The sequence below is a fragment of the Rattus norvegicus genome, chromosome 2 (genome assembly GCF_036323735.1).
Source record: "Rattus norvegicus strain BN/NHsdMcwi chromosome 2, GRCr8, whole genome shotgun sequence".
Taxonomy (NCBI): Eukaryota; Metazoa; Chordata; class Mammalia; order Rodentia; family Muridae; genus Rattus; species Rattus norvegicus.
In genome coordinates this window covers 163,506,779-163,522,941 of record NC_086020.1, presented here as the reverse complement: position 1 = coordinate 163,522,941, position 16,163 = coordinate 163,506,779, and the positions used below count along the sequence as shown (strand labels likewise).

The 16,163-nt window shown below is 39.3% G+C and overlaps 1 protein-coding gene across 7 annotated transcripts in view; it reads right to left on the bottom strand.

Moving 5' to 3' along the window:
• Fstl5 (follistatin-like 5) overlaps positions 1 to 16,163 on the bottom strand; it is a 668,565-nt gene that overhangs the window by 302,199 nt on the left and 350,203 nt on the right. For all 7 annotated transcript variants that reach the window (NM_001271195.1, XM_039102752.2, XM_039102749.2 and 4 more), the window contains exon 6: positions 7,735 to 7,855. In NM_001271195.1, the coding sequence (NP_001258124.1) occupies positions 7,735 to 7,855 (121 nt within the window). The remainder of the gene's footprint in view (positions 1 to 7,734; positions 7,856 to 16,163) is intronic.

The following is a 16,163-nucleotide window of genomic DNA, read 5'->3' as shown; positions in this document are numbered from 1 at the left end:
GCACCCCACGAGCAAACTTGAGCCTCGAGACCACAGGTAAGCCCAACTTTTCTGCTGCAAGAGACCTGCCTGGTGAACTCAGGACACACAGAGGCAAAATTCCTCTAGGACCGGGCACTTACGGTGTTTACTGGGAGTCCCAAACCAGCAGATCCCTGCCCGCAGCAGCTCTCTGCTCCCAAACCCCGTGGGAGAGGAACCTCACCGCCTGGTCAGGTGGGTACTCCTGAGGCTGCAGAGCGGAAGAGACCACCAACACTGCCCACCCCTGCTCATATCCCTGGCCCAAGAGGAAACTGTATACAGCCTCTGGGTCCCCGTAGAGGAGGGCCCAGGAGCAGCAGATCCACTGAGTCTGAGACACCACCAGAACCTGAAGGGATCTACCGGATAAACAGTTCTCTGCACCCAAATCCCGTGGGAGGGAGAGCTAAACCTTCAGAGAGGCAGACACGCCTGGGAAACCAGAAGAGACTGCACTCTGCACGCATCTCTGACACCAGAGGAAAACACCAAACGCCATCTGGAATCCTGGTGAACAGAAGCTCCTGGAAAGGGCAGCGCAGATCTTCCTGGTGGCTGCCGCCACAGAGAGCTCATAGGCAGCACCCCACGAGCAAACTTGAGCCTTGGAACCACAGGTAAGACCAACTTTTCTGCTGCAAGTGACCTGCCTGGTGAACTCAAGACACAGGCCCACAGGAACAGCTGAAGACCTGTAGATAGGAAAAACTACACGCCCGAAAGCAGAACACTCTGTCCCCATAACTGGCTGAAAGAAAACAGGAAAACAGGTCTACAGCACTCCTCACACACAGGCTTATAGGACAGTACAGCCACTGTCAGAAATAGCAGAACAAAGTAACACTAGAGATAATCTAATGGCCAGAGGCAAGCACAGGAACCCAAGCAACAGAAACCAAGACTACATGGCATCATCAGAGCCCAATTCTCCCACCAAAACAAACACGGAATATCCAAACACACCAGAAAAGCAAGATCTCGTTTCAAAATCATATTTGATCATGATGCTGGAGGACTTCAAGAAAGACGTGAAGAACTCCCTTAGAGAACAAGAAGAAACCTACAGAGGGGAATCACAAAAATCCCTGAAAGAATTCCAGGAAAACATAAATAAACAAGTAGAAGCCCATAGAGAGGAGTCACAAAAATCCCTGAAAGAATTCCTGGAAAACATAAATAAATAAGTAGAAGCCCATAGAAAGGAGTCACAAAAATCCCTGAAAGAATTCCAGGAAAACACAATCAAACAGTTGAAGGAATTAAAAATGGAAATAGAAGCAATCAAGAAAGAACACATGGAAACAACCCTGAATATAGAAATCCAAAAGAAGAGACAAGGAGCTGTAGATACGAGGTTCAACAACAGAATACAAGAGATGGAAGAGAGAATCTCAGGAGCAGAAGATTCCATAGAAATCATTGACTCAACTGACAAAGATAATGTAAAGCAGAAAAAGCTACTGGTCCAAAACATACAGGAAATCGTGGACTCAATGAGAAGATCAAATCTAAGGATAATAGGTATAGAAGAGAATGAAGACTCCCAGCTCAAAGGACCAGGAAATATCTTCAACAAAATCATAGAAGAAAACTTCCCTTACTTAAATATGAGATACCCATAGGCATACAAGAAGCCTACAGAACTCCAAATAGATTGGACCAGAAAAGAAACACCTACCGTCACATCATAGTCAAAACACCAAACGCACAAAATAAAGAAAGAATATTAAAAGCAGTAAGGGAAAAAGGTCAAGTAACATAAAAAGGCAGACCTATTAGAATTACACCAGACTTTTCGCCAGAAACAATGAAAGCCAGAAGATCCTGGACAAATGTCATACAGACCCTAAGAGAACACAAATGCCAGCTCAGGTTACTGTATCCTGCAAAACTCTCAATTAACATAGATGGAGAAAACAAGATATTTCATGACAAAACCAAATTTACACAATATCTTTCTACAAATCCAGCACTACAAAGGACAATAAATGGTAAAGCACAACATAAGGAGGCAAGCTATACCCTAGAAGAAGCAAGAAACTAATCGTCTTGGGAACAAAACAAAGAGAAGAAAAGCAAACAAACATAACCTCATATCCAAATATGAATATAACAGGAAGCAATAATCACTATTCCTTAATATCTCTCAACATCAGTGGCCTTAACTCCCCAATAAAAAGACATAGATTAACAAACTGGATATGCAACGAGGACCCTGCATTCTGCTGCCTACAGGAAACACACCTCAGAGACAAAGACAGACACTACCTCACAGTGAAGGGCTGGAAAACAACTTTCCAAGCAAATGGCCGGAAGAAGCAAGCTGGAGTAGCCATTCCAATATCAAATAAAATCAATTTTCAACTAAAATTCATCAAAAAAGATAAGGAAGGACACTTCATATTCATCAAAGGAAAAGTCCACCAAGATGAACTCTCAATCCGAAATATCTATGCCCCAAATACAAGGGCACCTACATACGTAAAAGAAACCTTACTAAAGCTCAAAACAAACATTGCATCTCACACAATAATAGTAGGAGATTTCAACACCCCACTTTCATCAATGGACAGATCATGGAAACAGAAATTATACAGAGACGTAGACAGACTAAGAGAAGTCATGAACCAAATGGACTTAACAGATATTTATAGAACATTCTATCCTAAAGCAAAAGGATATACCTTCTTCTCAGCTCCCCATGGTACTTTCTCCAAAATTGACCATATAATTGGTCAAAAAACGGGCCTCAACAGGTACAGAAAGATAGAAATAATCCCATGCGTGCTATCGGACCACCACGGCCTAAAACTGGTATTCAATAACAATAAGGGAAGAATGCCCACATATACATGGAAATTGAACAATGCTCTACTCAATGATAACCTTGTCAAGGAAGAAATAAAGAAAGAAATTAAAGACTTTTTAGAATTTAATGAAAATGAAGGTACAACCTACCCAAACTTAAGGGGTACAATGAAAGCTGTGCTGAGGAAAACTCATAGCACTGACTGCTTGCAGAAAAAAACAGGAGAGAGCATATGTCAGCGGCTTGACAGCACACCTAAAAGCTCTAGAACAAAAAGAACCAAATACACCCAGGAGGAGTAGAAGGCAGGAAATAATCAAACTCAGAGCTGAAATCAACCAAGTAGAAACAAAAAGGACCATAGAAAGAATCAACAGAAACAAAAGTTGGTTCTTTGAGAAAATCAACAAGATAGATAAACACTTAGGCAGACTAACAAGAGGACATAGAGAGTACGTCCAAATTAACAAAATCAGAAATGAAAAGGGAGACATAACTACAGAATCAGAGGAAACTCAAAAAAATCGTGAGATCTTACTATAAAAGCCTATATTCAACAAAACTTGAAAATCTGCAGGAAATGGACAATTTCCTAGACAGATACCACGTTCCGAAGTTAAATCAGGAACAGATAAACCAGTTAAACAACCCCATAAACTCCTAAGGAAATAGAAGCAGTCATTAAAGGTCTCCCAACCAAATAGAGCCCAGGTCCAGACAGGTTTAGTGCAGAATTCTATCAGACCTTCATAGAAGACCTCATACCAATATTATCCAAACTATTCCACAAAATTGAAACAGATGGAGCAGGACCGAATTCCTTCTATGAAGACACAATTACTCTTATACCTAAACCACACAAAGACCCAGAAAGAAAGAGAACTTCAGAACAATTTCCCTTATGAATATTGATGCAAAAATACTCAATAAAATTCTGGCAAATCGAATCCAAGAGCACATCAAAACAATCATCCACCATGATCAAGTAGGCTTCATCCCAGGCATGCAGGGATGGTTTAATATACGGAAAACCATCAACGTGATCCATTGTATAAACAAACTGAAAGAACAAAACCACATGATCATTTCATTAGATGCTGAGAAAGCATTTGACAAAATTCAACACCCCTTCATGACAAAAGTCCTGGAAAGAATTGGAATTCAAGGCCCATACCTAAACATAGTAAAAGCCATATACAGCAAACCAGTTGCTAACATTAAACTAAATGGAGAGAAACTTGAAGCAATCCCACTGACATCAGGGCCTGGACAATGCTGCCCACTCTCTCCCTACTTATTCAATATAGTTCTTGAAGTTCTAGCCAGAGCAATCAGACAACAAAAGGAGGTCAAGTGGATACAGATTGGAAAAGAAGAAGTCAAAATATCACTTTTTGCAGATGATATGATTGTATATTTAAGTGATCCCAAAAGTTCCACCAGAGAACTACTAAAGCTGATAAACAACTTCAGCAAAGTTGCTGGGTATAAAATTAACTCAAATAAATCAGTAGCCTTCCTCTACACAAAAGAGAAACAAGCCGAGAAAGAAATTAGGGAAACGACACCCTTCATAATAGCCCCAAATAATATAAAGTACCTCGGTGTGACTTTAACCAAGCAAGTAAAAGATCTGTACAATAAGAACTTCAAGACTCTGAAGAAAGAAATTGAAGAAGACCTCAGAAGATGGAAAGATCTCCCATGCTCATGGATTGGCAGGATTAATATGGTCAAAATGGCCATTTTACCAAAAGTGATCTACAGATTCAATGCAATCCCCTTCAAAATACCAATCCAATTCTTCAAAGAGCTAGACAGAACACTATGCAAATTTATTTGGAATAACAAAAAACCCAGGATAGCTAAAACTATCCTCAATAATAAAAGGACTTCAGGGGGAATCACTATCCCTGAACTCAAGCAGTATTACAGACCAATAGTTATAAAAACTGCGTGGTATTGGTACAGAGACAGACAGATAGACCAATGGAACAGAATTGAAGACACAGAAATGAACCCGCACACCTATGGGCACTTGATTTTTGACGAAGGACCCAAAACCATCCAATGGAAAAAAGACAGCCTTTTCAGCAAATGGTGCTGGTTCAACTGGAGGTCAACATGTAGAAGAATGCAGATCGATCCATGCTTATCACCCTGTACAAAGCTTAAGTCCAAGTGGATCAAGGACCTCCACATCAAACCTGATACAATCAAACTAATAGAAGAAAAACTAGGGAAGCATCTGGAACACATGGGCACTGGAATAAAATTTCCTGAACAAAACACCAATGGCTTATGCTCTAAGATCAAGAATCGACAAATGGGACCTCATAAAACTGCAAAGCTTCTGTAAGGCAAAGAATACTGTGGTTAGGACAAAACGGCAACCAACAAATTGGGAAAAGATCTTTACCAATCCTACAACAGATAGAGGCCTTATATACAAAATATACAAAGAACTCAAGAAGTTAGACCGCAGGGAGACAAATAACCCTATTAAAAAATGGGGTTCAGAGCTAAACAAACAAGTCACAGCTGAGGAATGCCGAATGGCTGAGAAACACCTAAAAAATGTTCAACATCTTTAGTCATAAGGGAAATGCAAATCAAAACAACCCTGAGATTTCACCTCACACCAGTGGGAATGGCTAAGATCAAAAACTCAGATGACAGCAGATGCTGGCGAGGTTGCAGAGAAAGAGGAACACTCCTCCATTGTTGGTGGGATTGCAGACTGGTACAACCATTCTGGAAATCAGTCTGGAGGTTCCTCAGAAAACTGGACATTGAACTGCCTCAGGATCCAGCTATACCTCTCTTGGGCATATACCCTAAAGATGCCCCAACATATAAAAAAGACACGTGCTCCACTATGTTCATCGCAGCCTTATTTATCATAGCCAGAAGCTGGAAAGAACCCAGATGCCCTTCAACAGAGGAATGGATACAGAAAATGTGGTACATCTACACAATGGAATATTATTCAGCTATCAAAAACAATGACTTTATGAAATTCGTAGGCAAATGGTTGGAACTGGAAGATATCATCCTAAGTGAGGTAACCCTATCACAGAAAAACACACATGGTATGCACTCATTGATAAGTGGCTATTAGCCCAAATGCTTGAATTACCCTAGATGCCTAGAACAAATGAAACTCAAGACGGATGATCAAAATGTGAATGTTTCAGTCCTTCTTTAAAAGGGGAATAAGAATACCCGTGGCAGGGAATAGAGAGGCAAAGATTAAAACAGAGACAGAAGGAACACCAATTCAGAGCCTGCCCCTCATGTGGCCCACACATATACAGTCATCCAATTAGACAAGATAGATGAAACAAAGAAGTGCAGGCTGACAGGAGCCGGATGTAGATCGCTCCTGAGAGACACAGCCAGAATACAGCAAATACAGAGGCGAATGCCAGCAGCAAACCACTGAACTGAGAATAGGACCCCCGTTGAAAGAATCAGAGAAAGAACTGGAAGAGCTCGATGGGGCTCGAGACCCCTTATGTACAACAATGCCAAGCAACTAGAGCTTCCAGGGACTAAGCCACTACCTAAGGACTGTACAGGGACTGACCCTGGACTCTGACCTCATAGGTAGCAATGAATATCCTAGTAAGAGCACCAGTGGAAGGGGAAGCCCTGGGTCCTGCTAAGACTGAACCCCCAGTGAACTAGATTGTTGGGGGGAGGGCGGCGATGGGGGGAGGATGGGGAGGGGAACACCCATAAAGAAGGGGAGGGGGAGGGATTAGGGGGATGTTTGCCCGAAACCGGAAAGGGAATAACACTGGAAAGGTATATAGGAAATACTCAAGTTAATTAAAAAAAAAAGAAAACAAATGAACAAAATACACAACACCAATGGATCTCATGATGTCGGCTCACTACAGATGATGTGATCTGAACCCTTGTTCTTTGTAAAAGAATCAGGTGCTTTTAAATACTAAGTCATCTTTCTGACCTAGGAAATAATATTTTTAGCTACCTTTTCAATCAGTCTCCTGTAAGATTGATAAATTCAAAACATGTCTTTTAAATTAAAAACATATTTTACACACATATTATATATAATATATAATTATATATGTATATATATATATACATATTATATATATGCACAAAGTCTATATCTGACTATTTGTAATCCAGCTTTCTGTCTTAAGTTTTGTTTTCATGTGCCCAGCTGAATGTGTGATATGCTTCTTTAGTGTTTTGTAAGTAGCATCCTTTGTTTCTCTGTTTCGTTGGTTTGTTTTGTTGTTTGTTTGTTTTCTTGAGTATAGATCTTGATTCTTTCATTGTTTTGGTTATGTTTTTTTTATTTTTTTAGGTATTATATTGACTAAATCTTCATATTTATTTTTTAGCAAATGCACAGTTTGTAATTCTAAGGTACATATAAAGGGTTCAAACAAATATATATTTCTTGAGTCCCTTAGCATGAATATAATGTTTTATTCCAATGAAAGCTAAAAGTCCTTGAGTGCCATAGTTTGGAGTGTACAGTAAACTCATCTGTTAATTCAATTTTGCTTTCATAATGAAGTTGTAAATGTCACTGAACAAGTAATTAAATTGTTTTGATGCGTGATGATAGGTCAGTGATTCTCCTCTAGAGGAGCCTCTAAGGCAGCATTGTAAACTGGCTCTTACACCAAAGTCAGTAAGACATAGGCCACCCTATGAAAGAGAGCATGACTACAGAATTGAAATGCACAATCCCCTAGCTTCGTCCTTTGTGGTGTGTGTGTGTGTGTGTGTGTGTGTGTGTGTGTGTGTGTGTATGTATGAATGTATGTATGTATGTATGTATGTATATACAGTATTTTATAAAACATCAGGAAAATAAAAGAGCAAAATGAAATAAAGATTGAATCTGCACTCACGAAATGCTCTGTAGAATTCTTCAAGAGCCAGGTGCTTGTCAGCATTGAAATCATCATACTTGAGCAGATCATACAACGTACAGTCAGACAGGTCTTTGTTCAGTTCCTCCTGTTTAATCACCTGACAATCAATACAATGAAGTGTTTATATTTTTCTTAATGTTTCTACATAGCATAATTAATTAAAGGTAACAGTCACAGAATAGCTTACTTTAAAATCTCAAGACCAGTAAAGAAATGAATCAGGAACAAACATGGAATTGAACATTTATTTTTGTTATTCAACAAATTTTTAACCACTATAATGTCAATGTTAAGATACATTCTTAGAGCCTAATGAGAGCACCAGTGGAAGGGGAAGCCCTTGGTCCTGAACCCCCAGGAATGTGATTGTTGAGGGGAGGGCAGTGGTGGGAAGAGGATTGGGAGGGGAACGCCCATGTGGAAGGGGTTTTGGGGAATGTTGGCTCTGAGGCCAGAAAAGGGAATAACAATTGAAATGTAAATAATACCCAAGTTAATCAAGATAGAGGAAAAAAAGGGAACATCCTTAGAATTTTTCTAAAATTTCTCATGGAAAGTATCACAATACAACATAACAAATTTGAATGTTCTCTTCATTGCTTGAATTATTTACTTTATTTACACCAACTCAGGAAGATACCTGCACAGGATAACCATGTTCTGTGCCTCATTGACCAATGTCAGAAGAAAACACTGGTCCATCCTGTCGTGAGAAGTGCAGCTTGCTCTGATTACTTCCTTCCTCATAGTATTTGTGAAAAATGAAGTTAGATTTTTCCCTCATGCCTAAACTCCTCCATAGCTGGGGGATGAGTCATTTGAGATTGGGCCAGACTCCCTGCTCACAAAAGAACTATTAAGCAAATGACTGTTTCCAGGAGCCAGACAGAATTAATGCACCGATTGATAGCAAGTCCATTCAAGCATGGTGAGGCAAACCATCATCGCCCTTCCTACCCTGTCTGCTCCCATAGACCGAGCTTCGAGATTTTTATACTCTGCTGATTTTGCCTATTGCTTGTCAGAAAGCAGAGCTCACACAATTTAGCAGACATTCCTATCCATGGTGTGTAGTGGTATTGCTGTTCCCACAATTCCTCAGCCCTTAATATGCTACAATATACAGAGGCAGCGGTTCCTACGGCTTATAATTCAGCTTCAGAAATGATGGTTGTTGTAGTAGTTGTTGTTTTAAAGTCTATGCAGTGTAATCAGAATACGTAAGATCTGTAGTCACCAGCGGTGTATCCAGGACCTACCAATGTCACTTAATAGCTGTCTAATTTATTACAAGTCAATTCACATTACTCGATTAGAAAATAGGTGCAAACCTTGTACCTCCATTCATATAGAAGTAGTCAAGTGAAATCAAGCAGTGTAGTATGTACTCGAAATGATCACTTAACATTAAAAAGTATCGATCTTTATCCAATGTGTACCATTTCATAACTCCCTGCTATATTTCAAGTACCAACTTGAGTGTGTTGTGCATTCACAACTGTTTTTTTTATTGTTGCTGTTGTTGTTTTGTTTTGGAAACATAGCATTTCTTTTTTTTTAAAATTTATTTATTTTATGTATATGAGTACACTATAGCTGACTTCAGACACACCAGAAGCCGGCACCAGATCCCATTACAGATGGCTGTGAGCCACCACGTGGTTGCTGGGAATTGAACTCAGGACCTCTGGAAGAGCAGTCAGTGCTCTTAACCACTGAGCCATCTCTCCAGCCCGAAACATAGCATTTCATAAACATTTTGCCAAATACAGGTAATTGAGGACACCATTTGAGAATTTTCTTATGTTTTCAGTCTATACTTTTAACCATTTATTGGATACTCATATTGAATATTTGGTGGCCATAATTAAATTTAATATGAATGACTTAGGGACTCTTTCTGAAAACGGGTTCAACATATTCTAAACACCTAAGCAGTGACATGCAGTGACAGCATACCAGCGGCCAGATAGGACCTCCCTGAAGCATTTACATATTTTATTAAAATTACATTATAAATAAATAGAAAAGAAAAATATGACATATAAAAAAACAGACCAACAATCTGTATCTCAGAGAGCTTTTATAATGTTAGAATAGCCATCTTTAAGCTGCCAACCTTCACTTGAATTATACATTTTATCAAATATATTCTTTTTTTTTTTTTTTGGTTCCTTTTTTCGGAGCTAGGGAGTGAACCCAGGGCCTTGAGCTTCCTAGGCAAGCGCTCTACCACTGAGCTAAATCCCCAACCCCATCAAATATATTCTTGTAAATAGAACTAAATTTTATTGATTAAGCTGGTGATTGCAAAACAGAGGTAGGATAGACCAAGATTTCTCATGCCTATCGTTCTTAGAAATTGATGCTGTTGATGAGTATCACACCATATGCTGTGCACAGTCTAGCTGGAGGGATTAGCAATAATACCTAATGGCTGGAGCCATCAGTGCTATAAGCCTCTTGGGAAAATCAAGTCTCTCTTTTCCATTTCAAAGCAAAGATCCCTCAGTCATTATCCATCTGTTATTGATTAGACCACATAAAATGATTTTGCTCGAGGCTGGGAGTTGGCAGTGTATCGAATTGTGCCTCACTGTAATTTTTCCTGAACACTCCAATTGCTGGAGTTAGGACAACATGTAGGACACAGAAACACCAGAGTTTATCAGACATTTCATTATTAGTAACTTCTTTGTCACACAGAAATCTGTAAATGGATAAGTCATCATAGACATGATTTTGGTTTTCATTTTATGCCTCATACTTTTTTTTAAACCCATTTTTTATTAAATTCATTTTTAGTCCTAGAAGATGAGTTTCCAGCATTTGGTACTTGTTTGTCTGGTCTGCTTTTGTTTTATATCAATTGGATTATGATTGTATAGTTCATTCTGCTATAATGAGGATCTAAAACAGTGTGGATCTTGAATCTGCATGGAAAGCCCATAGAATTTTATAAGCAGTGTCATTAGTCAGAGATAATTTTATGTTTTGATATTGTATTGTACCCGGTCTAGATTCTCTTTCTCTCCTCTACATAAACCATTCTCATTCCTGTTCTTCTTTGGGAAGGCTTATTTTCCCAATGTAGAGGAATGCCAGTGTGTTGAGCTGGGAGTGGGTGGCTGGGAGGGGGCACATCCTCCTAGAAACAGGGGCAGGTGGATGGGAGAGGAAGGAACTGGGAAAGGCCATAACATTTGAAATGTAAATACAAAAAATATCCAATAAAAATGCAAAAATTCTGTAACTGAGAGCAGAGCAAGATAATGGGAAGAACATCACTGAGTGATGTATATGTGGGAAAACATTAATGGGAAAAACGACTTTGCAATAAAATATATTCACATGACCCATGCAAATCAGGCACATGTTAACAGAACTTTGGAAACACAGCAATACTTTAGCACAACCATAAAGCATTGTAGTCAAGAAGAGAGACTTGTTCACTTTAGTCATCTCCAAACTTAACATGAAATTCAGTGCCAGGCCCAGCTTGAAAACAGTGCACAAGGCATTCCACTGTTGCTACATGCTAATGGACTAGGTGAATCTTTTGGATTCAAGCTAGTGCTGACAGTCAATGAAGAACTCAGTCTATAAGTACTATTGAGAGTGTGGAAATTGAAGCACAGGGAAAATCTCCATGTGATGGAGGGTAAGTTGGAGAAAGAATAGCAGAAGGATTCCTTGAAAGAGTTCTGTCCCCTCATAGTGAAACAGAACACAAAGCAAATCCCAAAGGACCCTGCCTTCAGGACAGTCTAGATGCAATATGTGAAAAGAGATTTGCACCAGCAAAGTGAGGTTTCAGGCTAGGTTAAGGAGAGCTGAGGTGTAGGCCTGACATACACCTAACGAGACAATACAAATGGCTCTAGTTAGAAGCCCTCTGGGTCCTGCTAAGACTGAACCCCCAGTGAACGAGACTGGTGGGGGGAGGGCGGCAATGGGGGGAGGGTTGGGAGGGGAACACCCATAAGGAAGGGGAGGGGGGAGGGGGATGTTTGCCCGGATACCGGGAAAGGGAATAACACTTGAAATGTATATAAGAAATACTCAAGTTAATAAAAAAAATATAGAAATAAACAAACAAACAAAAAAAAGAAGCCCTCAGGCACCACTAGGTTTACTACTAGCCTTAGTTATCAAGGCTCAGACTCCACCAAATATCTTTTAATGTTGACTAGTTTTATAAAAGGCTGTCTTCTAAGAAATAGATGTTTAAATTCAGAACTTGCTTTGTTTTTCAGGGCTAGTTCTGTCATAACAAAATACAGAAACATTAAATCAGGTCAGTGCTATTGGATAGGACTTTGTGAAACTCCCTGGTGACAAGCATAGGCTTATAGCCCTGATAGGACTGATTTGTAGTCTAGTTTACACTGTTTCTGGCGGACACCAGAAGCCACCAATTTGGTAAGGACATGATCATTAAATTGATACATTAAAGGAAGGTAAATAAACATGTAAAAAAAAACATCAAAATGAAAGTTTGGAGATGAGTAGAGTAGAGCTGTAGTTTGTAATTAAGTTTTCCCCTTTTGTTATTCCATTTTAAATATTTATATTTAAATATATTATAAATATATTTCTTAATATATGATCAAAATGGACAATGGGTTTCAAAGGACTCACAGAAATAATAGAGTAAAATCTTATAATTGATTCTTCCAAATTTTTTTCAATTGCTGTGATAAAAATCTGGCTAAAACCAATTTAGGCATCCACTCCCATACAGTCTGTCATTGTTGGAAGTCAATGCAGAAACTCATGGAAGAACTGGAAGGCTGAATGTGAAGCAGAGGCCTTGGAGAAATATTGCTTCCTGGCCTGCTTTCTCTGGCTTGCTCCGATACTTTTCCTATAAAACTCATCTTGCTTTGTATTCTTTCCCCTCTCACATTAATTATTAATCAAGAAACTGTTTCACCGACTTGACTATAAGCCAAGCTGGTGGAGGTAGCTCCTCAAATGAGGTTATGTATTCTCAAATGTCTATATTTTGTAACCGATTTACAAAAAACAGTCAGCACATTAACACTATAAAAATTGTGGGCTTTTTTTTTTTTTAACGTTTTGACCTTCCTCTTTTTTTTTCTCTTTCACATCATCTTTTTTTTTTTTTTTTTTTTTGGTTTTTATTAACTTGAGTATTTCTTATATACATTTCGAGCTTTATTCCCTTTCCGGTTTCCCAGCAAACATCCCCCTAATCCCTCCCCCTCCCCTTCCTTATGGGTGTTCCCCTCCCCATCCTCCCCCCATTGCCGCCCTCCCCCCAACAATCTAATTCACTGGGGGTTCAGTCTTAGCAGGACCCAGGGCTTCCCCTTCCACTGGTGCTCTTACTAGGATATTCATTGCTACCTATGAGGTCAGAGTCCAGGGTCAGACCATGTATAGTCTTTAGGTAGTGGCTTAGTCCCTGGAAGCTCTGGTTGCTTGGCATTGTTGTACATATGGGGTCTCGAGCCCCTTCAAGCTCTTCCGGTTCTTTCTCTGATTCCTTCAACGGGTTGACCTTCCTCTTAATGAAGCCATAATTATGCTTATACCTAAACCACATGAAGACCCAACAAGGAAAGAGAACTTCAGACCAATTTCTCTTATGACTATAGATGCAAATATACTCAATAAAATTCTCGGAAATTGATTCCAGGAACATATCAAAACGATCATGCATCATGATCAAGTAGGCCTCATCCCAGGAATGCAGGAATGGTTCAATGTACAGAAATCCATCAAAGTAATTGATTATGTAAACAAACTCAAAGAACAAAACCACATGATCATTTCATTAGATTGAGAAAGCATTTGACAAAATTCAACACCCCTTCATGATAAAAGTACTGGGAAAAAAAAAGGATTTCAAAGCCCATACCTAAACGTAGTAAAAGCACTATACAGGAAACAAGTAGCTAACATTAAACTAAATGGAAAGAAACTTGAAGCAATCCCACTAAAATCAGGGACTAGACAAGGCTGCCCATTCTCTCCCTAGTTATTCAATATAGTTCTCAAAGTCCTAGCCAGAGCAACCAGACAGCAAAAGGATATCAAAGGGAAATAAATTGGAAAGGAAGAAGTAAAAATATCACTATTTATAGATGATATGATAGTATACTTAAGTGACCCCAAAAGTTCCACCAGAGAACTCCTATCCCTGATAAACAACTTCAGCAAATTGGTGGGTATAAAATTAACTCAAACAAATCAGTAGCCTTCTTCTACTTAAAGGATAAACAGGCTGAGAACGAAATTAGGGTAATGACACCCTTTACAATAGTCACAAATAAAATAAAATACCTCATTGTGACTCTAACCAAGTAAGTGAAAGATCTGTATGACAGGAACTTCAAATCTCTGAAGAAGGAAATTGAAGATCTCTGAAGATGGAAGGACCTCCCATGCTGATGGAATGGTAGAACTAATATAGTCAAAAATGGCAATCTACAGATTCAATGCAATCCCCATAAAATTCCAACCCATTTCTTCATAGAGTTAAAAAGCACAATTAGCAAATATATTTGGAAAAACAAAAAAAACCCAAGATATCGAAAACTATCCTCAACCATAAAAGAACTTCTGGGGGAAAAAACATTCCAGACCTCAATTAGTTTTACAGAACAACAGTGATAAAAATTATATGGTATTGGTACAGAGACAGACAGGTAGAACAGTGGAATTGAATTGAAGACCCAGAAATTGACTCATACAGCTATGATCACTTGATCTTTGACAAAGGATCTAAAACCATCCAGTGGATACAGGTAGAATGTGCAAAAATGGTGCTGCTTCAACTGGAGGCCAGCAACTGGAAGAAAGCAAATTGACCCATTCTGATTGCTCTGCACAAAGCTTAAGTACAAATGGATCAGGGACCTCCACATCAAACCAGATGCACTCAAACTAATAGAAGAAAAAGTGGTGAAGAGTCTTGAACACATGGGCACTGGGGAACATTTCCTGAAGAAAACACCAATGGCTTATGCTCTAAGATCAAGAATCAAAAATGGGACCTCATAAAACTGCAAAGCTTCTGTAAGGCAAAGGACATTGTCAATAGGACAAAACAGCAACCAACCGATTGGGAAAAGATCTCTACCAATCATACATCTGATAGAGGGCTAATATCCGAAATATAAAAAGAAGTCAAGAAGTTAGACTCCAGAGAGACAAATAACCCTATTGAAAAATGGAAACCGGGAAAGAGAATAACACTCGAAATGTATATAAAAAATACTCAAGTTAATAAAAAAAAAGAAAAGAAAAATGGGTTACAGAGCTAAACAAAGAATTCTCAGCTGAGGAATATCAAATGGCTGATAAGTATCTAACGAAATGCTCAACATCCTTAGTCCTCAGGGAAATGCAAATCAAAACAACCCCGACTGTCCACCTCACAACAGTCAGAAAAGCTAAGATCAAAAACTCAGGTGACAGCAGATGCTGGTGAGGATGTGGAGAAAGATGAACACTCCTCCATTGTTGGTGGGACTGCAAACTCTGGAAATCATTTGGATGTTCCTCAGAAAATTGAACATTGCAGTACCTGAGGACCTAACTATAACTCTCCTGGGCATATACCCAAATGATGCTTTAACATACAACAGAACACATGCACCACTATATTCATAGCAGCCTTATTTATAATTGCCAGAAGCTGGGAAGAACCCAGATGCCCTTCAACAGAGTAATGGATACAGAAAATGTGGTACATCTACACAATTCAGCTATCAAAAATAATGACTTCATGAAATTCATAGGCAAGTGGATGGAACTAAAAAATATCCTAAGTGAGGTAACCCAATCACAAAAGCACACATGGTGTACACTCATTGCTAAGAGGATATTAGCCCAGAAGTTTGAATAACCCAAGATAAAATCCACAGACCACAGGGTGCTCAAGAGGAAGGACAACCAAAGTGTGGATGCTTCAGTCCTTCTTAAAAGGGGGAACAAAAATATTCATAGGAGGGGATATGGAGACAAATTTTGGAGCAGAGACTGAAGGAATGGCCATTCAGAGCCTGCCCCGCCTGGGTATACAGCCAATTTATATACAGTCACCAAAACTAGACAATATTGATGAAACCAAAAAGTGCATGTTGACAGGAGCCTGATATAGCTGTTTACTGAGAGGCTCAGCCAGAGCCTGTCAAATACAGAGGTGAATGCTAGCAGCAAAGGATTGAACTGAGAACCAGGTCCCCATTGGAGGAGTTAGAGAAAGGACTGAAGGAGCTAATGGGACTTTCAATCCCATAAGAACAACAATACCAACTAAGCAGAGCTCCCGGAGACTAAACCACTACCCAAAGACTACACATGTGCAGACCCATGCCTCCAGCTGCATAAGTAGCAGAGGATGGCCTTCTTGTACACCAATGAGACTAGAA